Source organism: Myotis yumanensis, unplaced genomic scaffold, assembly GCF_028538775.1.
Source record: "Myotis yumanensis isolate MYYU_CA2020_CCGP unplaced genomic scaffold, mMyoYum1.0.hap1 SCAF_3, whole genome shotgun sequence".
NCBI lineage: Eukaryota > Metazoa > Chordata > Mammalia > Chiroptera > Vespertilionidae > Myotis > Myotis yumanensis.
The window spans coordinates 139,976,804-140,001,435 of NW_027223754.1; the positions used below are offsets into that span (position 1 = coordinate 139,976,804).

At 39.8% G+C, this 24,632-nt stretch overlaps 1 protein-coding gene and 2 pseudogenes across 4 annotated transcripts in view; all 3 read right to left on the reverse strand.

The window, feature by feature from the left end:
• Nucleotides 1-24,632, reverse strand: part of NAV3 (neuron navigator 3) — an 832,877-nt gene that overhangs the window by 144,433 nt on the left and 663,812 nt on the right. For all 4 annotated transcript variants that reach the window (XM_070409676.1, XM_070409674.1, XM_070409677.1 and 1 more), the window contains 3 exons: nucleotides 24,278-24,393; nucleotides 4,454-4,562; nucleotides 3,416-3,799 (listed from right to left, as the gene is read on the reverse strand). In XM_070409676.1, coding sequence (XP_070265777.1) covers nucleotides 3,416-3,799; nucleotides 4,454-4,562; nucleotides 24,278-24,393 — 609 coding nt within the window. The remainder of the gene's footprint in view (nucleotides 1-3,415; nucleotides 3,800-4,453; nucleotides 4,563-24,277; nucleotides 24,394-24,632) is intronic.
• Nucleotides 5,006-6,089, reverse strand: LOC139006883 (transcription elongation factor A protein 3 pseudogene; annotated as a pseudogene).
• Nucleotides 17,778-18,854, reverse strand: LOC139005229 (acyl carrier protein, mitochondrial pseudogene; annotated as a pseudogene).

The window sequence follows — 24,632 nt, forward strand, 5'->3', positions numbered from 1 at the left end:
CACCATGATTAATGATTTTCCCCTATATAACCCATCGCCCAGAAGCCATCGGGGAGCCAGGTCTTTGAGCATGAGCTACCTGTGACTCCAGGCATAGTGCCATCTCCTTAATAAGTCTTTTTTTTCCGGCTGCAAACTCCTGTTCATGTCTTATTGGGCTTTGATGTGCTCAGGCAAATGGACCCCTTCAGTCCGGTAACACCCTTGTTTCCAACTCTGCAATTTTAACTGTACTTATCATCTCCTCTCTTTGCTTTCTCTCCAAAATAAAAATATCACAAGTTCTATCTGTGCCTATTTTCTCTAATGGTATCATTTTCTACTTCTTGTGATTATAAAATGGGCATCTTGTCTGAATTATCTTTCTCTCTTACTACTATACCCTCATGAGCCACCCATCATTGTATCTGTAAAATTTTCCTTTGTGATACCTCCTATATCAATCCCTCCCCACTTTCATCCCATATTTCTGACCTTATAACTTGTGTAATAGTGCCTGAAATCTATCCCCACAGTTTCTTTCCTCAATCCATTTTGCAGATTTCCCTTAAACTGGTCTTCCAAAAACCATCATCATCTTCATATTCTGCTATTATTAGGTAATTTTCTCTAAGACACAGTGTTTTCCATTGTGTATAGTACATACTTTAGACCTCTTAGGTTAATGTTACTGAGGCTTGTCATAATAGTTCCTGTCTCTCAAATCTTATCTTTAAATATCTTCTGCAATCCATACACTTTTCTTACAAATTTTCTCTTAATATATTTCTCTCCTCTCTAGCTATTTGAATCTCTCTAGGAACAGAACTAAAGTGTTTCCTTTTCTTATTCATTCCATTCTATTTCATGCCAGGACTTAGTGCTTTCCCCTTATTCTGAACTCTCAGCTCAATTTTATCTGTATGAACCTTTTGAAATTACACATTGCACTGTGGATGTCCCTTGATGTCTGAGTTAAACTGCTCCCTTGATACACCTTCTCTCTCCAGATAAGCATGTTCCATGTGTGTAAATAAACACAGTCAATCCTCATTATCCACCAATTCCACATTTGCGAATTTGGCTCCTCACTAAAATGTGTAGCCCCCGAATCAGTACTTGCAGATCTTCCATGTCACTCACGGACATGCTCAGAGCAGCGAGATGTCTCAGCTGCCCATGTGGACATTGCCGACGGAGGTCGAATAAGGTGACATTTTGCCTTCTTGTTGCAGCTCTCCTACTGCAAAAATAAAAACATCCTTTCACAGTCTAAATAGAGCCACTTCTTCACATTTTTGTGCCTCTATTGGAGATTTTGCTATTTAAAATGGTCCCTTAAATATAGCACCGAAAAGCTGTCTTGTGTGTAAGAAGGCTGTGATCTGTCTTATGGAAAAATATGTCTTACTTAAGCTTCATTCAGGTAGGAGTTATACTGCTGTTGGTGTGAGTTCAATATTAATGAATCAACAAATATGTATTAAATAATAAATAAGGTTTCTTTCAACTGAAATACACATGAAACAAGATTATATATTGATCCATTGATGAAAATATGGCCAAAGTCTCAAAGGAAACTAAATTTATATTTCTCCTAGAGGAGTGATTCAGCATTCACTATTCATTGTTTGTGCACACTTTATAGAACATAACTACCACAAATAATGAGACTCACCACATATGTGTGTATGTAGATATATGTATATATATGAATTACATGTGTGTATATTTATGTATACAATTAAATCTTCATCCAGTTGTGAATATAAAAAGTGAATACACATATATGTCCCCATGTAATAACTAGAGAAAGGAAAGAGAGGAGGATTTGGGAGGGAGAGAAGAAAGAATGGAAAAGGAAGAGGGGAGATACAGAGCAGAGAAAGTTCATGACTTATCCTTATGTTGCCATCCTGTTCCCTGAACTGGATATTCCCTTCTAGGTGATGTTAAATAGTCATTTATTATAATTATTAATGATTATAAATGTAATTATGATGATGATAAACTTATTAATCACTTAGATTGTGACAAGGTTTGTGCTATGTACAATTTTGTGGGTTATTTCCTTCATTCCAAATAATTTTGTGGAAATTCTGCAATGTTATCCTTTTTACAGGTGACAAAAATGAATTTGGATAAACTAACCTCCTAAGGAGTCCACAGAGAGAAAAGTCTAGAAAGTGATTTAAATTAGGAACTCTGACTCCAGTGGCAACTCAATTACTTTCTACCTTAATTGACCATAATCTGTCTCCCTAATTATAAATCGTTAGAAACTCCGGTAAGGCGGCTACCTGGAATGCACTGGTAGCTATCAGGATATCAGAGCAGAGCTATGAATCTGATTTAATCTCTTTTGTACTTTTTAGGTCTTGTCACCCTTCAAACAAGCTTTTCAGGAATGAAGTCAGGAAGGGTTAGTCATGTAGAAGAATGATTTCTGACACTGGTCCTCTCAGATGTATAAGGATAAAGGGTAGGTCAAAACCCAGACTCACATGAAAAAATATAGTAAGGTTAATTGGGAAGCTTTTCCTTGCATTCACAGAGCCTGAGTTTTGAAGTCAGACACACCCGATTTCTAATGCCAGTCTGGTCTTTCCTTAGCATAAACAATTGGGTCTGATTAGGATCAATTTCCCTATCTGTAAAACAAGCATGTACAAAAATACCTCCTAAAGGCTGGTGGTGGGAGGTTAAATGAATCAGTATCTTTAACAACAGTGTAATAGGTAACAAGAAGTATTCAAAAGGGCAATTACAATTGTTAATAAAAGTCTATTAATAGAACTATCCTATTGCCTCCATTGAGGCTCATCACAGATTGAACTAAATATTCCAAATTACCAAAATACTTTAAGAGTTTTATAATCACATTTTTGGGGGAATCTAATAGGAAAGATGAGGAAAACAGGGATTAAGAGAAAGAAGCAAATCTGATATCACAACAAATCGACGGAAACTTTAAACTCTAAAATGATTTTTCCTCAAGTTAGATTGGAGTTGCAAAATTTAAGAGTGCCAGAAAATAGGTGAAGCTCAAAGCGAAGGCAGCTTTGACAAGCCCCCGAAAATCAAGCAGCTCAGCAAACGTCCTTCTGTCTCCTTCCCTTGTCCTTCTCTACAAAATCTCTTATTTAAGAAGCATGTGAAAGATCACTCTGAAAAACACAGGACACGTGTTTCTCTGAACTAAGAATAGAAAAATTTAATGGCTTGTAAGAAAAAGATTTTCTAGAAATTTTAGATACTGTACTTTTCACGAATGAGCAGAAGAGAGGACCTGAATACCCCAATACCTTAGATTTCTCACATTCTCTAATGCCTTTGTGAACTAAGCTATATGCTCTTTTTATAACCAATGCATCTGAGTGGACCACTTTTCCTCTTTACAGAGTTCTGTGAGGGAGCAGGACCCAGGGTCACTTACCCACTGTTGATGTCATCCGTCCTGAGACTTTTCCCCAGGATATCCCCATCACTCATATATCCACCCACATCGACTTCAGAGGACATGTCCAGGTCACTGCTTGCTTTCTCACTCATGTCAATTTGTGACATGTTTCCCAGCCGAGAGACAGCAGCTCGACGCAGAGGCGTTGTGTACATGAACCTGGAGGGGTCCGTGTGGATGAACCGACTGGTACCGCTGCGAGGATAGCCAGCGCCCAGGGAGGGAGCATCCCCTGCTTGAAGTCGGGGACACGCCTGGCCCAGCCTCCAGGTCATGGGGGTGGGACGGCTTGTCAAGTTGGGTATGGTCCTTCCATTCACTTCCGTTGTCACAGTGCTGTCAAATGTTGTCTCCAGGGTGCTGTCAAATAAAATGGAGAAACAATGGTACTATGGTTCACATGGAGCCATTGACCACGAAGGCACAAGACAGGAAAGGCCAGAATTCAGAGTCATTTCTTAGCAGAATGTTATTTTCAGGAAAGCCAAATTATACATTCATAATGAGATTCTAAACACCTCTGTAGATGTTAAATTGTGGGAAAGGGCATTCATTTGCAGTATTTTGCTTTCAAGAGAGACCATCATTAGATTTTAGATGAAAAAAACAAAACAAAAAAACCATTGTTCCACATTCTCAACAAACACTGAATTTTCCCTGTTCTGGAAATTAGCTCAATGATGTTTGAAAGTCTCTCTACCACTCTTTCTCAGATGCATTTAAACAGCAACTTCCACAGGTATAAAAGTCTACTTCAAAGTGATGGTGGTAGTTTCAGTAGTGAATTCAGTTTGAATGGGAAATTACACTGAAAAAGAGGTGGATAGGAGAAAAAAAGTCCTCATGTATGTGCTGAGAAGTAACCCATTGATTGTCATGTAAAATTTGAGTGAGAAAATAGTAAAGGAAAACTAAAATTCCTTCTCTATCATTATAAGAAGTTAAGCGCCTAATGGTAATTTTTGTTCTTTACTGGCCCCAAAATATGCAGAATTGAGAAGAAAAATAAACAACCTGTGGCTTATCTGGGTCCCACGAAGACTGGACATAGTCTCTTCTAAATTCTGCCTCAAGTCTGCTATGTTTTTCACTGTTCTCATTCTTCTTGTTTCAGGGTCTTCACCTAGAGAAGTAACACAATAATTCACTTGTTATTCTTGTCATTTACTGTCCTGAGAATAATTATACACATATATAAATAATATAAATGTTTTCCTTAAAAGAAAAATGATAGATAGGAAATTCCAAATGAATAATATCACCTAAAAAGTATAATTCTTCTTTCTACAAATAAAATATGAATAGAAACAAATGTAATGTTACAAGTAATAATTCGAGGTGGAGATAATGCAATAATACTTTATAGGTCTATGACCTTAATCACTGCAAAATGAGAGTCATTTGGAAATGCAGTGTATACTACTCCATGTTACTGAGCTTAATTTAAAAATATGACCTTATTTAGACCCTAGTTATTTCTATAATTACCTGCTTCTAAGTGTACTCAGAATAGTTGAGACAAAGTTGCCTTATGAATCAAGAACATATTTGGACTCTGAGATAAGATGATAGTATGGAAGCCTTTTCTAATAGGAACAATATCTTTTTCACCTCCTTCATTTTAATTTTAATTTTTTTCTCCAGTTACAATGGCTTAGTGCTTTCTCTTAGTTCTTCCTCACCTAGTTCATTGAAACCCTGCCTGGCAGTTCTATCAGGGGAACATCCAAAGATTGCCACACTGCTTGCTTAAGGCAAAGGTAGTCATGGGCTCATTGGCTCTGTGCTGCACCTGGTTATAAATACAGTTCTTCCTGCTTCTGCTGCACTGGAAGAGGTCAGTGTAGGTGCTGCCTGTATTGGCCATCTCTCACTCACAGAGAGCCCCCTGGGTCATGGCGATCCTCAATTCCCTCAGCTCACCACTGACCAGTTCCTCTGCTGTCATATTGGCAACGAGGCTGGAAGCATGGCCCGCTGCAGGGGGTTCCTGGGGTCCCTGAGGTTGCTGATTCAGCTATGCACATGGTTCCAGTACTTCATGTCTCAGCTCTTGAGTTCCTGTTAGATATCATCTTTGATTTCTGATGCCATCTTGACAGTGACTCCATAGTCCTTGTCATCTGCCATCAGAGAGCGTCTTCACACACTGTCCAGGACAGAGTCCCCCGTGAGAGAGCAGGGTGCCAGGAGGCAGATGGAGGGAGCCCAGGTGGAGCTCAAGGGGCTGCTGGGTGTTTTGGGGGGTCTCCACTTCTGATGTGCCATTTCATCTATCGGTGGCTTTTGGGCTCTTCCCCTTGTTTTTTCCTTGGAAGAGAGAAGCCTTCCAATTGCAAGAGTCAAGCCCATTTTCTTTTTTCTTGGCTTCTTCTCTTTCCTTTCCATTTTTTCCTCCTTTGGGGAGTCTAGGGGAGTCCACTAGCCACTTCCAGTCTTTGATAAGGACTGTGGTCAAGGACACCACCTGCTTATCTGAGTAGTGCTTAGCCCATTAATAGGGATGCCAATCCTGGTTGTCTGAGTAACTGGTGCACATTTGGCAGCTGTCCCGTTTCTTCAGAAGGTGGAGGCTCCCTTCCATGTTCATCCTAGCTACCACCTTCTCCAGCTTTGGGGCGATTCTCAGCAGCTCCTCTTCCTGGCCCATCTTGGCCCAGGGGCAGCAGCGGGGCCTCTGGGAAGGAGGCACAAAGGCAGAGGACATGCAATCTGGCCAAGACAATACCTGGTTAAGTCTTTTATTCTACTAGACTCATGGACCAAGACTTACAGCATTGGAGAGCTGTATTTTCAATTATGTCTCCACTTTCTACAGGGAACAAAACATACACCCACATGTGACACTAGAGTTCCAGTAACGTCATAGGCCGAACTGACAATGTGCATAAAGCGCATGGGACAAACAGCTCCGCCAGAGTGACAGATGTCGGCCTTTCACAACCACTACTGTCATTTGGGGCAGAGGTGCCACTGAGCCATTTGTTTGTGGCCATGCAATACTTCCCAGGCCAGTGGCCGTTGGAAGTTAATGTGTCTGGATAATAATAACATGGCAAGAGAGTAGGGAAAACAGCTTTTATTCTGTTTAATTTAGGCTCAATAGGATGTCCAATGATGAGAAAATTTAATAAGAAAGAAAGAAGAAAAGAAGGAAGGAATTCAAACGAATGGATTAAGAGGGGGCAAAGTAAAGGGAAGAAAGGGGAGGGAACAGAAAGCTGATGGAAGTAAAAGAAAAAGAGAAGGAAAAGTGAAGTTTAAAAATGGCATTCATTAAATTCCACTATGGAAACTGTCATATAGAAACTCAAGATGCATATCTATAATCTGTTGTAAGAGTATAGGTAGATATGCAACCTGTTCATTTTCTTCCACAGTATTCATGCCAAATTTTTAAAAATGCACACCCAATGTGCCGTCTAACACTTATAATCGTAGGGTGGGGATTTCAGAGACTGTCTCGCCTTATCCCTTAGCCAGTGAACGAGCTCATTTCTGTCTCACTACGGAGACGGCCTGATGCCCCGGCCTGAAACTTCCAAGAGGTTTCTTCCTTCCCAGGAAAAGATTATCCTTCTGATAGTAGATCCATCTAAATGTAAAAACATCTCCAAGGACAGGAATAATTTGCCTCCCTTTAACTTCCACCCAGTGTAACCAACTGAACAATTTGACATGATCTTTTCCACGTCAGTCACTCACATATTGGAAGACAGCTCCTGCTAATCCTCCTATTTTCTTCTTCAGCCAAATATCACTACACTGTTCATTGTTCCTCATTCTGGATGGTTGCCAAGACAACCACCATTCTGCTGCCAGTCTATAAATCTCTTCCTTTCAATTTACAAATTAGTCAAATGATTAAAATATGCTCAAAAGCATTATGATTTCAAACTTAGAAAGTACTGAAAAATTTCCCTAGAGTAGATCTATTTTTAAGAAATCGTAAAACACATGTTGTGCCCTCGTGCACATGACATAAACCTTTCCTGCTCTAATTCAAGTCACGCCATCTCTAACCTTATAGATGAACATTTGTTTAAACTCAGAACTCTAACCATATCCTCCCTGGAAATTCTTCCCACCCTTCTGTTCATAAAAATAACACAGCCTATTGGGGAGAGGGCTGAAAGAAGTCTACCCTTGACTTTTAAATAATCTGGCAGAACCCTGAAGAAAAAGGAGTGTTTGGTAAGGAAAATCTTGAAAGGCAGAGCAACAATATCATTACGTCAAAGGAAAGGCTGAGGTAAAGAAGAGATTTTCTTCAAAGTGGACACAAGAAATGGCGAAGAGGCAGACTTGGAGAAGCACTAAAGCCTGTGTTCATAAGACGTCACACAGTATGGAAGCCTTTGCTTCTCAGCGAGGGTTAGCGATGAGAAGCCTTAAAGGACAGTACTGAGATGATCCTATTTTGGAGGGAGAAGGGAGTACAAGTCGCTGACCTTACACAAGGTCCTGGAATGCGCCATTATATGTTCTCTATCGCTGACACCCTTCCCTCTGGGAGAACTTTTAAGTGAATCTCAACTGTTTGCCAATTGGCATAATATTAATAACATTCATATTTGAGAACGATTTCCAATATTTGTTTTGTATACACTTTAAGAATATTATATTTTCAGAGGTCCAATTTTACCAATTTTTTTTTTCACATTTTCATCTTTAAGAAAGTTCCTCTTCCAATCCAACAGGCATCTAAGATCCTTGGAGTCTTCCATTTGAATCCATTCCATTATTTGTTTGCATAGTTTCCCTCAGGTTTCAGAACCCTAACCAACCTCCCTTTGGTTTGTCTCGGCATGATACCAACTCATTACACTGCGCCACTGATAACAGTCAGACGATGGACCTTTTCCTCCCGGCACTTATTGAGCAAAACATAATTGCTGCTTCATTCGTGTCATGAAAAATAGTGACCAAACTAAAATGTGTTCCAGTAGATGTTCTCAATGACCTACAAAATACAAGATATGCTTAAATGCACTTACAAACCCCCTAAATACTGCTCAGGTCTGAAATATCCTATAAATTTGTATCCAAATAGAGGATTGAGGGTGGGAAGGAAATTACAATTTAAAAGGTCAAATGTGAACGCACAAATAAACTCAGTCTTTAGTTATAAAAGTTAGCAGAAAATTGCATAGGAAGAATTTACTTAGTCACAAAAATGCTGTCTCCCTCTCACTTCCATAATCCCAAAGCCAAATATGATTCCTGAAGGAAGCCTTGTAAGTATCAGTCCCAATAGTGAGGGCTTACACCCATTTTCCAGAACAGCATATTCTGCAACTCACTTGGAGTTGTCATTGTTTGTGCAAACTGCTCTCTCATGCTTGTCAGGTCTCCTCTGTGAGCAGGGCACAGAAAAACAGGCTCCATTTGGTGCTTCTGCAATTTTACTTACTGGCAGACAGACCGTTTAATCTGTGTGGCCCTGCTCTTATTTTCTAGGCTTTAACTACACACATTGTAATTAACACTGCCAGCACTGTCATCTTTTAATAGGAAATCAAATTACATCTGAAAGAACCTGATTCAGAGAATGATGTCCTCTACACTATCCACATTACAAGTGTTATTATTTAGAGAACAGCTCCCTGATTTATTTTGAGAAATAACCCTAATTTTGTGGAGGGCCTCAACAGTGATTTGCATAGAAATTTTTCATCTCATCTGTTACTTTTAAATATATTCTTATAGAGCTATGGTATAGTCCCTAGTCTGTCTGGCTTAATAGAATATCCAAGAGTGAAGAGTTGAAACTCAAGGAACCCTGCCCAAAAATTAAGCCAGAAGAGGCCATTTTGAGCCAGAAGCAGAACCTAGTCAGTCACATGGCAGAAACCCTGGAATTCCTGTGGGCTATGGGCTTGCAAATATCCACCAACTTAACATGCATCAAGTATTTAGGGAATTGCATTGGATGCTTCATTATCCTGCTATGATTATTCATATCAGAGCTATTTGAATAAAACTCTTCCTCCTACTTTCTCATTTGCATTTTTGAGTACTGGTATAAGTGGAAAAAATGGCTTAAAGAGAATAATCCCACAAAGTCAGTAAGAAGCTCACTTTAAAAACCCTGGAATACACAGACTTCTATTGAGAGAATCCCTCCAACAGTAATGCTCCAAGTTCCTTATGCACAGAAAGGTATGTGTCCTATATACACCCACCCACAGCATGCTATACCTTCACAGAGCAACCAACCAATACTGTCTGGGGAGGCTCTCTGTTCATTTTTGAAAACACTTACATAAGAAGTACTTAGAACAAAACAAATGCTTCCATTTTAAAGGCAAGAGATGAATATCATAGGTTTTACAATTCCCAAGAAGCAAAGAAAGGAAAAGACACTTAAGGGTCAGGGCTCCCTGCCTTGCCTTTGTACTGCACACTGGTCTCTTGGGAAGAGCAGTTCATGGCAGAAATCACACAATGGTGTAGTTGCAAATCTTCAGCCTCTGAGCACCTGGTGTATTCAGATTCAGAAATCATCATTTCCGCAGCTGGGGACACATTACTCTTTTGAAGCCAAACTAACATTAAAGATTGAGCAGTAATTGCCTCCTCTGCTGTCTCCCTAAGCTTTGTGCTTCTAAAGCTGGTTCACTAAGACTCCAGAAAAACCCATACAGTATCTTCTAACAGAAGGGCCCACAGAAAGAATAAAGGCAAGCCTATATTTAGCATCAGTTGTAGGAATCAGAAACAAAGAGATAACTGGTTGGGTTCAATTCTTTCCAATTTAAGGAGTCCTCTATGAAGTACTTTGTGAAAACACACATTGACATAAAATACGAGTTTAATGGTTTAGTACTTGTGGATTTTTGAATAAGGGACTATTTATGATGTAAATACCCTTCGGTAAAGCACTGAATTCAGTCATACAAATTAAAATGTATCTCGTTTGGTTATTCAGGCAAGTGGCAAACTGGCAGTTAAAGTTTAATCACAAAACTGAAAAATAACTTCAGACATCTTCATATCTAGTTAAAGATAATCTCGGAAGTTACTATTGAGAGCCATGTAATCAAAAAGGCCTAGTTTGCAAAGTATAAAAACAGTTCCATTATCTACATAGCAGTTTAAATGTACACACTTAGGAGCATTTCTGCCAACCACCGATAAAAAACAACAACAAAACAACAACACCCCAAAATGTATGTGAGTAAAGCTGTCAAGAGAGGCCTCCGCATTTTTAAAGTGTTAATAGATTCATGGTGCTTGTCACTGAGGTCTAGACATGGGCCACGTGCCACTGAGGCAGTAGAGGAAACACCTGACTACACAGAAAATTTACTCACGAGGCCCTTCCTTCTTCATTATATACCTGGGGTGAGGTTCCCTTGAGAGAAGTTGAATAAAAAGTCCCCACTAATGACTAAGTAAAAAACATGTTTGGAGCCCTAACTGGTTTGGCTCAGTGGATAGAGCATCAGCCTGCGGACTGAAGGGTCCCAGGTTCGATTCAGGTCAAGGGCATGTACCTTGGTTGCAGGTACATCCCCAGCAGAGGGTGTGCGGGAGGCAGCTGATCGATGTTTCTCTCTCATCGATGTTTCTAACTCTCTCTCTCCCTTCCTCTGTGTAAAAATATCAATAAAATATATTTTTAAAAAAACATGTTTGGAGTCTTAAAATATGAACGCTTACTTATAGATGTCTAGAAGGTACTGGATGCCAAGGCCAATAACGCCCAGGGCAGATTGGTGCTATTTACTTTCTCCAAACAGACTTAACCCCTGGTCATCACAACGCAGCTTTAAAAAGAAAATAATTTCTAGAAACAAGGAATTTAAAAAAAAATTTTTTTTGAGTAACTACAGTTTAAAAACATCAGTCGGAAACACGAAAGACACCGGGATCATGCAAATGTGCAGCTTCTTCAAACGCCATCCTCATGTTAAGAGCAAACCTGACTTACCCAAGAAGTCAGTGTAAAGCGCCTGTTCCAGGTCGCCCAGCATGGTAAGGATCACGTCCTCGTCCAGGTGGGCTGTGCCTTCCCGCAGGCAGCTCTCTCCCTCCTCCTCCGCCCAGCTCCTGCTGATGCTGCTTGGCTTGGAGGAGCCGTTTTCATCCTCAGACCGGCTATCTTCATCACTCTCACCTTCCAGGGCTTTCCTGGAAGACCAGTCCCCCAAGCCCTGGCTGCCTGACTGGCTGGCAGGCAGGAGGCTCCAGGCCCCGGAGCTGCTGGGGTGGTACAGGGACTGCACGGACCGCGAGAGGAACCTGGACAGCGAGGGCCTCTCCGCATAGTGGGATTCCCTCTGGCTGGCTTTGGCAGCATTTCCAAACCAGTTGGAAATGCGCACAGTGGGTCTCCTCTCCCCCTCACTGGTGAGGGAAAGATTGGTCAGCGACTTTTGTTTCTGAAGGCAAGCTCCCTTCCTCCTTCCTCCTTTGCCTCGAAACACAGAGAGTTCAGCCGGCCGCTGCATGGTTCTTCTGGTGGTTTCTTCTTTTCAATGGGACTTCACATCGTCTCTCTGCACTGAGATGGCATCTGGCCTTTTTGCTTTTAATTGACACGTGCACTTCAATAAAAGCCCAGGCAGGCTCAAGAGTTCACATAAGATTCCAGTGCGATAGCACAATTAAGTGGCTGGCCACACGTTAGCTTGCTACATCAGTTCCTGAATCAGCAGTACTTACAGATATTTTGCTCGAACATCTGAAGCAGAAAAGAGTTCACCAAAGATGCTGCTCCAGCTGAAAAGTAGCACAGGAAGCCAACTACGTTTTCCCATCTTCCTCCAATCGCAGGTCTCAGCAGGGCGATGGGTCCGCATTTCCCTCTCTTGCTTCTGTCCTCCCAAACGCGAGGTGGTGAAGCACCAGCTATGTCTCTCGCTTTTTTTTTTTCCACCTCTCAGCAGCCCTTCACTGATTTAGGTCTGCAGCCCCTGACTCCCGATGAGCTGACGGAGCAGCATGTACGCCTCTGCATCAGAGCCCCGTAAGAGCAGAAATTAAGCACTGAAGCCCAGCCCTGCACGAGCGTCTCGCATTTTAGTATTCCACCTGCATTCCCAGATCTATGGCTCTTCCTTGCTGCTGCAGTGGATGCTGCTGGCTGCCATGGCAGCAAACATAGTGCTAAATTAAACCAGCGGCACCGAAGCGCCTGTCCAGCCTCAAATGCCACAGGTTTCAAAGCCAAGGCTGAATGAGAGCCTGTACTATTAACCCATGCACATTTAAATCACTCTTGGCCACCCGGTCTCAGACGTGGACACACGCACTCACAGTACTCACACACACAGCGCTCACTCCCCGACACCGAGAATGACAGACTAATTCTCTTTAGCTCCAGGCAGCTGAAGCAGGCAGAGCTGCCTCTGAATGTTGGGATTTGTGCTGTAAAAGCACAAATCAAATTCAAGAGTGTAAAGGACCTAAAAAACGGAGCATGACATTCCGGCTGACAGATAATGCTTTAAAGGAAAAGACTTCACTTCATCTTGTACAAATTCAAGGGCTTTTCATTCTGAGCTATTTAGAAAAATCCTAATGGAACAAAAAAATTTTATGATTTCTTTCTATAAAAAAATAGCAAACAAAACAAAACACATACACAAAAGGTCCCCCCCCCCCCCACAATATTTTTACTCAAAGCATAAAACTGAAAGTTTATGGCCAAGTGTGTAGAACATAATGATGTGATAAAAAACATAATAGGTACAATATATCTTTTGATCATTTTTCCTAGTCTAGTCCATAAATCTACTGCCGCATAACCAAATTTTTAATATTTTGATAAAAACAGAAAATTAACAAAGATAAATATCTTGCACCTCTCCTGTACTATACCACAATCCTGAAATTCTGATTTTAGGAAAACTTTTAAAATACTTACCAGGTATAGTAGAGACCATGTATACTACTGAGAGCTAAGGGGAAAGTATTTAAAGAAAAACCTTTGAGGTTTTCTGTCCATAAGCATTCTTTATTAAGAGGGGAAAAGTAAAGAAATATATAGAAATATTCACATGTCATTGAAATTGATTTATAAATCCCTATCATTGTCTGCACTAATATGATCAAATTAATTCTGATATTTCACCTTAGAAAAATCAACTATTTGAAGTACCCAATCTCTTAATTACACAAATTAGCATATTGTTGTATATTGCCTATACTTTTAAATATGATGACAATCTACTTTGCAAGGTTAACTATTCCTTATGCTCAGGCTCAGGGCACACTATCCCTTGATCCATTTTACACAGATTCACAAAAGGGAATCAGATGGAAAGAACAGCAATTAGTTGTGATAAAAAATTTTTCAATTAAACACACAAAACTGCGAGTTATAAAGACTGATTCTCAATGTTAGCTCTTTAAAAAATAAATTGTACTTATATAAAATGTGTTCAAATAAAATGAAGACACAAATGTCAAATTATATCAATGATGTTCTAAAAACATCATTTTCTAAATATTTTTTAAAGATAAAAATGCCACTTCTATTTGGATTTCTAATCAGGACTTTTTCTTTATTTTTAGTTATTGTGACTCAATGAATTGCTAGGCTATGAGACCATGGTAAATTTGGTGAAGTTCTAAAACTTCAATTTGTCTGAAAGGTATTACACTGGTATATTGTCATGTACTCTAAAGTCTTACAGATTCACAACCAGCGAATCCTTATGCTTTAAATGTCAATATAGTTAAATTTTTGTGTATATTAGTAAAACTAATCAATATAGTTCATTATTTTGTGTATAATAACTATGCCCTTGTTTATACAAGGGTGCTTGTGTGCCATCCATCTTAGGCCAGTGGTTCTTAAACTTTAATGTTCACACCTCTTGGAGGGCTTATTAAAATGTAGCTTGCTGGGCCTCAGCCCCACCCCTCCTCACTCAGGGGGTCTCAAAGGAGCCTGAGACTTTGCTTGTCTTACATATTCCCAGGTCATACAGACATTGCTGGCTCTGGGACCCCATTTTGAGAACTATTAAGCTAAGAGTAGTGTTTTTCCCCTGGGGGTGATTTTTAACTGGCTCCCTCAGCAATATCAGGAGATATTTTTGGTTGTCATATCTGCGATGTGTGATGCCCCTGACATCTAAATGGCAGAGGCCAATGATGATGCTAAACACTAAACATCCTACATGACAGGAAACCCCCCCCCACCCCCGCAATAAAGAATTATGCAGACTCCAATGGGGATAGTGTCAAGGTTGAGAAATTCTGGTTTAGACTAAGTTATATTGCATTGACAAACTTACAAATTTCAGTGTCTTACAGAAAAACAAAAAAAAACAAAGATACACATTCATGTCCATTCTATGCAGCCTGCCTATTTGATCCAGGTACCCTCAGAGACATGTTGATCTCGTGAGAGAGGGAAGAAATAAGCAATCCAAGCAATGGCTTTTAAAGCTTCTGCTTGGGAATGGCCCATGTCACACTTCCACTCACATTCATTGACCAAATCAAATCACATGGTCCACTCTGACTTAATGTGGCAGAAAATATAATCTTCCTGCAGGGCCAACCCAGAAAGGGTTTGGCTAAGTCTAATGGAGCAAGTAAGGAAGGGCTGGTTATTTTAAAGAAATAACCCAAATGGAGAAAACATCAAAATAGCATTTTATTTTTTTTGCTTAAAGATATTGTTGTCAATTTGTAATCACAGTAGTTTTTCACCCTGAAAATACATTAGTTCATAAATATACCCTGAACAATAGCAAAGAACCCACATACTGCTTCTCTAGAGGCAGCTATTTCTGCTTACTTTGGGTGTATATTTATACATGAGTGTTGTATTTATACTTCTTGGAATTCACATGCACAAATGGATGTAGGTGAAAGAAGAAGCCTAAATGCATAGGAGACAAATAAGACCAATCAATATGAAAAAACAAATCACTCTAATTTTGTCAAGACCTAAAACAAAGTAAAGTTTCTAATAGACCTAAAGTTTCTATTCTGTTCTGAATTGGAAATCTTTTCAGCTCTTTAGTAAACATAATTATAAAGTGATTATTTAACTAAAAGATCTAAACTGACTTAAATTACCCCAGCTCAATCTTCTTAATCTTTCTAAGCATTCAAGTAAAAGGCAACTTAAGTGACTATATAGAAAGGTCTTAAATAGCAGATATTTCTCATTATTCAATAAGAAGTCTGGTAGGTCAGAAATAATACATGCAACCATTAGCTTATCTCTCTATTTAAATGGAATTCTCACTTTTAAAATGATTTCCTGAATTCATCCACTTATTTTATGACTTTTTTTTTACAAACAACAAGCCAGCTTTGGTGATACTGAGCCAGTCTGGCATCTAGTAATGTTTTTCAGTTGAATGAAAATTCTAGATAAAGGTTAAAAGTGCATTAAACAAATGTCATACATGTTGGCAGATGATCTTATGCAAAAAAGGGCAAGTGTGAACCTATGTAGAAAAAAAATCTAAAAACTTTCTTGAATGATTCTAGTGGAATGAAAAATAAAGCTCACTTTACATTTGGCAGGATCTCCTGGCACTGGATGAAAGGGATGGTCCCTGGGGCCAGATTCCTTTTGTCAATGAATGTGAGAATAAAACCCAAGCCAAAGCTGTAAAATCTGAACTGTCAATTCAGCCAGATTTATAATATCCAGGTGATGGCATGAATCTTAAAAGGATAGGCTGGAAGTGAGAATCTCACTCACTCCTTGCCACACATTACGTAATGCATTTCACTGTATGTTATCATTAGTGGAGGATTGCACCAAGGGATCGTCTCTGAACACTAGTGGGGGTGGGGTTCTTGCAATACCTTGAGAAAAAGAATGTTCTACGACTTGCATGGGAGAATGAATGGCTTTTACTTGTGTGAAATTATATTCCTCAGTTTTTAAAATTCCATTTTCCTTAAACCTGTCCTGAAAAATGTGTAGCTGCCGCTTCAGTAGAGCTACAATTGAAGGCAGTGTCCGGAGTTTCCATTCCATGGTGGAGCTGGGTCCCCTGTAGCATCAGGCTGGTTAGTCCATTAGTTCATTGTGTGTGGGGTCCACGTGGCCATGAGCCATGTGGGCAAGTGCAGAGCGTGAGAGCCCCGCAAGCAGTGAGAGACTTAAATATCAAATTTTCCCATGCTTGCAGTGGCCAGGCCTACTTTGGCCAATGCCCTGCTCCCAGGTATGGCTGACAGACAAGCACCTTCCCATGTCACCTAGACCATAATGGGCATGCATCTAAATTGCAGCTTTCTTTTGCTTCTTTCCAGTTATTAATTAACTAGGGGCCCAGTGCACAAATTTGTGCACCTTGAAAGAAACTGTGGACGGCGAGGCTGCAGTGGGCACAGGGGCAGGTCTTGGCCCATTCTCCATACCCCTGCTAGGCCCCTCCCCCCTCCCGCCTAGACCCCCAGTCTGCTGTCTGCCAGCAGCCCCACTACCGCCACCACTGCTCCCACACACTGATGGCACCAGCAATGCTTGCACCTGCTCACAGCGGAGCAATTGGGGCCGGCACACCAGCAGCAGGTGCGAGCGGGGTCAGCACCATCAGTGGGTGTGAGCAGGGGCTGCTGCCCCAAATACCCCTCAGGAGCAAGGGGAGGTGGAGAGGCCTCAGGGGTGATCAGGGCTGGCAGCCACCGCTCGCACCCACTGATGGTGCCAAGCAATCAGGACCAGTGCCAGGCACCTGCAGGGGGTGCGAGGGCAGCTCTGGCACTGGCAGTGGGTGTGAATAGGGCCGTCAGCAGCAGCGGGTGCGAGAGGTGGCTGCTGGCCCTGATCGCCCCTCAAGAGCAGGAGGAGGTGGAGAAGCCCTGAGGGGCGATTGGGGCCAGCAGCCACTGCTTGCACCCGCTGATAGTCCCAAGCGATTGGGGTGAGCAGTGGATCCAGTGCCAGCAGCAGGTGCGAACCTGGGAGGGACCTTGGTGCACAGGAGCAAAGAATTTTCAGTAACCACCAGAGGCTTCCCCCAATGACAGTGCCCGGTGCCCTGCCTTGGTTTGGTGCTCCCTCTCACCTGTTCCACCATCCCGCTGCAGCCAATGCTCGCCATGTTCCGTGTGTGCCCCCTGGTGGTCAGTGCACATCATAGCGACTGGTTATTTTGTTGTTTGGTTGTTCAGCCATTCAGTCTATTTGCATATTAGGGTTTTATATATATAGATAACCAGGTCATTACAATGGTATCAGAACCATCATGTTCAGATCAGGTAAATATCACTAGTTTTCCTAAGAACATGACAAATAGTAAGAAATAGAATGATATACATAAGGACTTTGGAGGGATGTAAGACTTGTGAAAGTTTTGAGTTTTTTCCAGTATGCCATTTTATTGTGTGTCCCTCATTTCTGACGTTTATCTTTTTTTTTTTTTTTTTTTTTTTTTTTTTTTTTTGCTTTATAGATTTATTTTCAAAGGGCACAAAAACTTAGACAATTTAAATACAAGTTTAAACAGAATTGCTCTGTTGATGTCAGCAATGATGCCAAAACTGGTTCTCTCGGCCAGACACTTGCCTCTATCTTCTTGGTGAAGAAAAGGGATCTGATACTTTATTCATATACATCCTTCTTATCTGCAATGTAATCTACAATTTCTTGCGGACACATCAATTTCTCCGCATCTATATCAGGAATTTCAAACCCGAATTCGTCCTCCATGGCCATGATAATCTCCACTTGGTCCAAACTGTCTAAGCCCAGGTCTTTCATGAAATGGGAATTTACTGAGAGCTTTTCTGGGTCAATCTTGTCATAGAGTTTCAAGACATAAAGAACGCAGTCCTTGATCCCCTCTAACGTCAGCAGGGGCGCGTCACTATAATTTAACTACAATTTTAACTTCCACTGTGTTTTCATAGCTTCACCTGAGTTACTGCTCAGTTGAAAATATGAACAGCAAATCTTCCCGGATAACTTAGTGAATCCTTCTAACAAATCTGCCTCAAGTTTGTTCCTTAATAGTATCACACATCATTCCATGTTATGTCTCTCAGGGTATGCAATAGGAATGCTGTTTACATTCGTTTAAATATAAAAAGGATTTTCCCATAACAGAAAATTGAAGGGAAGGTGGGAGGGATAGTTTAGATGCCTCGGTCAGGAGCTCAGTCAGACATTTTTTACAATGACCTTGAACTCACCGTTTCACTCTCTTATGTCTCCTCTATGTTTGCATCACTTGAATGAGAAGGTAACCACCAGCAGCTCCAAGGTTTATTTTTATTATCTTTAGGTCTAGTGAAAAACAGCGAGTGTCTCTTTTCTAATAGTCTCAGGAAGAGTCTGAGATTGATTGGTTTTGAGTGAACTGAGTTGGGTCACATGTCCATTCCTGAAAGAGTGACTGTGGTGAAGGGAATCGGTTGTTCTGATTGGATCTGCTTGGGTCAATTTCATTTGGCCCACGTGAACACAGAATGATGAGGCCATGGTCTCCCCGCCCCCCCCAAAAAAATCAAGGTGCTGCTATAAACAGATGGGGCAATGGATGCTAATCAGGCAAAACCACACCAGACTCAAGTTATGCCACTTTGAAGCCCATGGTGCTTAAGATATGGGGCTCCTAACTGTTTGAGTCCCTTTCCCAAACACTATATGTCATTTTGTATTTTTTATTTTTGTATTATTTTCAGACTCCCTCCAAATGTATGGGCTTGAAAAATTTATAAAAGCTGGATCTTATCCTGTGAAGGCTAACTCATTCAGAGTTCTATATCATTCAGGCTATTTCATTTGGGGAGCAGGACAGAATTACCCCCTATAAGGCCCCCACACTATTAGCAATAAGAGTTCAACAACAATAGCAGTGAAACTTTGGATTAGAAAACCCATGAGCTACCAAGATCTCAATAAAGTTAGAAAAATGCTGTTTTATGATAAGAAACTAATGAAAATCATAAGGCAAGTAGAATTTTTTCCCCAATTATTTTCACTGAACTTATTTCATCTTAAAATATTATTCCCTGATTTCTTTGTCCACTTTAATTCCAAAATATACATGTGTGACCTTCTTTTAAGCCCTATATAACTCTTTATAGTGAACTTAGTTGTTCCCATATGCCTAGCAATTTGATTATTTGACATTTTAGAGTGTATTTTTCTCTTACACTTCTATAAGAGAACTCACATCTTAGTCCCGTTTGCTTTCCCAATGCTTTGCATGCCTGGCATGTATAAGATCCCAGATGATAATTACCAAAAATATGGATGGAAAAATAAAACCTTATCTCACAATAATCCTGTGAGTTTAATAAGCATCATAGCAGTCACATCACAAAAACAGGTACCAAGGAACAATTCGACCAGCTAAATAATGGCAGTGCAGAGGCCAGAATTAATTTTTCTACTTTCTAGAACACTTCTCTTCCCGTATCTCATATTGTATCAGAAAGAATATCCTGTGAGCCAGTCTAAAGTAGAGCATGGCAATACATTCAAGTGCTTATGTGGTCTTTGGTTTCTCTAGCAGCCAGAATGAAGAGGCAATAACAGAAATAAGAAAGAGAAGGAAACCTGGAAAAGGGCTGAAGAAAAGTTGTTGTTTTAATTAAGATTGAAGAGATGGTAACATCCTGTGGGCTAAAGAGAATGATTTGGTGGAGATGGAGATATTAAAATGAGGAAGGAGAGAAAATAATCCAAGGAAAGGCAGAGAACGTGGGTACACATGCTGTACCTGGGTAGATGTGGTAGCAGGGGGTTGTGAATTCTGTCTGCTTTAATTTTCTTTTCAGTGACGTCAACATCAACGTCATTGGTTAAAAGAAATAATGGGAGACGTGGTATGTAGGTTTGAAAAGAAAGTAAAAAGTACAAAAAAGAGTAAATGAACCAGAGAAATACAGAATGACTGTTGGGAAGCACTAAATATTCACTTGAGATCAGTAGTCATGAAGGTAAAGTTAGTCACATCAACATGTGATATGTTTTCTCCAAGTCCATTCACTTCTGGTATGGACTAGGTGGAGAATTGAATGTAACCAAGTCTGATTTCCCCAAACGCATACAATGAAGTGAGAAGTTACCAGGTGTACCGGTTAATAATGCGGATTTTTTTTTTCAATAGATGGAGTTACACATATGTTGATATATATGCGATTTGATATGTATGCTATTTTGTTGTATTGACAACAAGCTTCAAAACTTCATATGTCAAATTTGCTGAAGGTGTTAACATCATAGATATTTTTACACTTAAAATGTCAAATTTTGTGCCAAAAAAATAGCATTTTCAGAAAGTTATAATTCATTACTTTATTTTGAAGAAAAGTGCTGCTGAATACTTCGGGAAGCTTAAGGTGAACAGCTCCATCTCAAGATAGTTGTGAACGCTGGTTTAAATGCTTTAAAAGTGATGATTTCGATGAAAGACAAAGAACGTCCAGGTCAACCAAAAAAGTTTGAAGACCAATTACAAGCATTATTGGATTAAGATGTGTCAAACTCAAAACAACTTGCAGAAAGATTAAACGTTGCTCAGCAAACAATTTCCGATCGTTTACAAGCAATGGGACAGATTTTAAAGGAAGGAAAATGGGTGCCATATCAACTGAATGAAAGACAATTGGAAATCCGGAAAGTCATCAGTAAAATGTTGCTTCAACAGCATGAAAGAAAGTCTTTTTTGCATCGAATTGTGACTGGAGATGAAAAGTGGATTTATTTTGAGAATCCCAAATGCACAACATCATGGGTTGATCCAGGTCAACCATCAACATCGACTGCAAGGCCAAATCGCTTTGGAAAGAAGACAATGCTCTGCGTTTTGTGGGATCAGGAAGGTGTGGTGTATTATGAGCTTCTAAAACCAGGTGAAACTATTAATACTGATTGCTACCAACAACAAATAATCAATTTGAATCACACTTTGATTATGAAACGACAAGAATGTGCCAGAAGACATGGCAAAGTAATTTTGCTTCATGATGACATACCACCACACACTTCAAAACCAGTTAAAGACACGTTAAAAGCTCTTGCTTGGGAACTATTAACTCCCCCGCTGTATTCACCAGACCTTCCTCCTTCAGATTATCACTTGTTCTAATCGATGGCACACGCACTGTCTGAGGAGCACTTCAAAACGTATGAAGAAGTGGAAAATTGGGTCTCTGAATGGTTTGTCAAGAAAAGTTCTATTGGGATGGTATCCACAAATTACCCGAAAGATGGGGGAAATGTGTAGCTAGCAATGGACATTACTTTAAATAAAGCACTTTTGATGTTTCTCTTGAAATTATCGTGTTTTCTTTGATTACAAAATCCGCTATTATTAATCGGTACACATAGTAAGGGACTATGGAAGAGTAAAATTACATTCAGTTACCACAGGAATTCAGCTGATTAGGTGGGGGGGGGAGGCAGAGGGTGGCAGAAATAATACACAGAATTCAGGGGGGTAGTGGAATCAATGAATTGGAAATCCTGGTAAAACCAGTGGTGGAGTAAGGAAACAAAAAGAACACTGATAAGAGAGGAGGCTGTAATCAGCAAAAATGAGGTGCATGGAAGTCAGTTTATAGAGAAGTTGCAGATTCTGAAGATGCCTGGATCTAGGGTATGACCATGAGAATAAGCATCTCGGGAAGGATTAGAAGACAAGATCACTGAAGAGAAGGTCAGAATGTGCTAGTCATCCTCTCAGCATTGGTCACTGCTATACCCTCATCCAGAGGTCTCAGATCATGGAACTCAATGTATAGCTTACTAACCATAAGTGAGTACCATCTCACTTCCACAAATTTCAAGTTTGCATTGAAAGAAAGTTTCACTACAAATAATAATAGAAATTACACAATCAGATGAGCCTCATTTCAGCACTTATTTTATGTTTTAAAAATAAATATTTTTATTGATTTCTGAGAGGAATAGAGAGGGAGAGAATGAAAGAACATCAGTGATGAGAGATAAGCATTGATCGGCTGCCTGCTGCATACCCCACACTGGGGATCAAGCCTTGACCTCCTGGTTCATAAGTTGACACTCAACCACTGAGACACACTGGCTGGGTGGTTTTCTTTCTTTTATTATATTCCTACCTAAATCACAAACTCAAATCCATGATTCTATATAAATTAATTATTGCTATAAAATAATATACACACTTTCTAATATTATTATATTATGTTAAAGTCTAGTTTATATTTTACTTTTAAGTAGTATCCCATTAAAAGATCAAAACATTAAATAAATATATTAACCTGAAATATGAAAAAATAATCTAGTGGTAGACAAAATAAGAAATGAGAGAAAAATCAAATAGGGATTATTTATTTAATTAGAAATATATTAATTTCAGAAAAAAAACAATGTTCCTTTGTGAAATTCACATAAGATTAGTATCCAAACTGTACTAAAAGCATTTTCCCTTACAGATTTGAACTCTAGTATTTTATAGGCATACGGATGACATTCATGAAAAAATATATTCATGAAGCACATGTATCTTCATGCCACACTAGGTTTAAAAAATATCTGGATATGCATCATCATTTTGCCCCAGGGGCTATTGGAGCTATGGGAAAGGCAACACTTCCCCCAAGTATTTGGAAAATCTACAAATTCCAACCCCATAGCTATGCTTTGGCATCACCATTTCTACCTTTCCCCTGCCATGGCCCTCTGTAATAGTCACACGAAACCTCTGATGCCTAAATGAGACCACTGGTGTTAATTCCAAAAGGAATCTTGGGATGCTGTGCTGTTGTTGTTGTCAATACCCATTGGTGGGTATTGCAGTGATGGCTAATTCTTGCCAACACGTTTTAGGTCAGCCCAGGTAGGAGGTTTCTCAACCCCCAAATTTATGATATGGTTACTTTCATGAGCTTAAGGGCAATACTCTGCACCCTTGGAGTACTACAGTAATATTTTAAATTAAGCAATTATTTTAGGTTTTTGCTTTGGAATATAAAAGGGCTGAGCCAGAGATATTTTGGGATAACAGACATATCTCTACTCCCATGCATCCTTATGCTTAGTAACAGATAAAAATGTTCTTAAACTCTCTTTCTCCTTAGGAGCAGTATAATTTGCTAAGAGCTTACTTAGTTACTCATGTACCAAATTATCTATAAAAAGTAAAAGTATAATATGCTAATTAGACCAGGCATCCTGCTGGATAAAGCCGGGGCTGCAAGGGAAGCCTGGGTCCCAGGTGCCAGAGGGAAGCCGGTGCCGGCAGCCAGGGGAAGGAAGGCCTACTCCTGCACGAATTTCGTGCATCAAGCCTCTAGTATGTAATAAAATTACACCAAAGGCCTTCCATATATGCTTAGGCTTATGGATCCTAGGAAAAGCATTAGACTAAATTTGAGAATTCTGTTTTATACACTTAAGTATCTGACAAACTGTGTCTAGGGTATGTATATGTATTTGTTTTCTTACATTATTCATATATTTAAAAATATTTCCGTAATTAGATTTTTTCCATAACACACATTTGCAGTGTTCTCAATACAGAACTGAAGATAGGGCAGGTTGTATTGGTCATAAAAAACGAACACTGACACCTGATCCTCAATATTTTTAAAAAGTCTAAATATATCCAAGGGCTGCCTTATTAACAATAGAATATTCTCTAGGTTTTCTCTTATTATTTTCAATTTGACCAAGGGCAAGAATTACTTAAAATACCAGGCCCTGAAAGCACTACTGTTCTCAACAGAAATCTTCACAAAGAGATCACCCTAAACAGAACAACCAAATACCTAAGAATCTGTGAAGCATGAGATGTACACAGTCCATTTACACTCAAGAGGAATAAGATAGCACAAATGTGATTTTAATAAAAGACTTAGGGAGATATTTCAAAAATTCTGGGGCTTGACCCACCCATCAATCAGGTTACTTACCAGATATCTCCTCTAGGCACTGCTTAGCCGTCTTGCTGTATGATAAATCCATCTTAGTAGGACTGGTACAGGAGTCAGCAGATGATAAAGAAGTACCTTCATTTTCTGAATGTGCTCTGAAATTAACCAAGAAGACAGAAACAAATAGCAATTGCTGTTAACAGGGACTCATTCAAGTTCTTTATTATAAGAAGTCGACATATAAAAGTTTCCTACAGAGGTAAGTAAGCCTTTCTTTATGACTGGGGCATTCCAAAGCTGTCTGAATATAGGAGAATTTCCCTGCCCCTCCCTACTGACTTCTGAAGTGTACTGTATTCTATTCCACTTCGGCTTGTTTCTTGTGGGCCTCTGT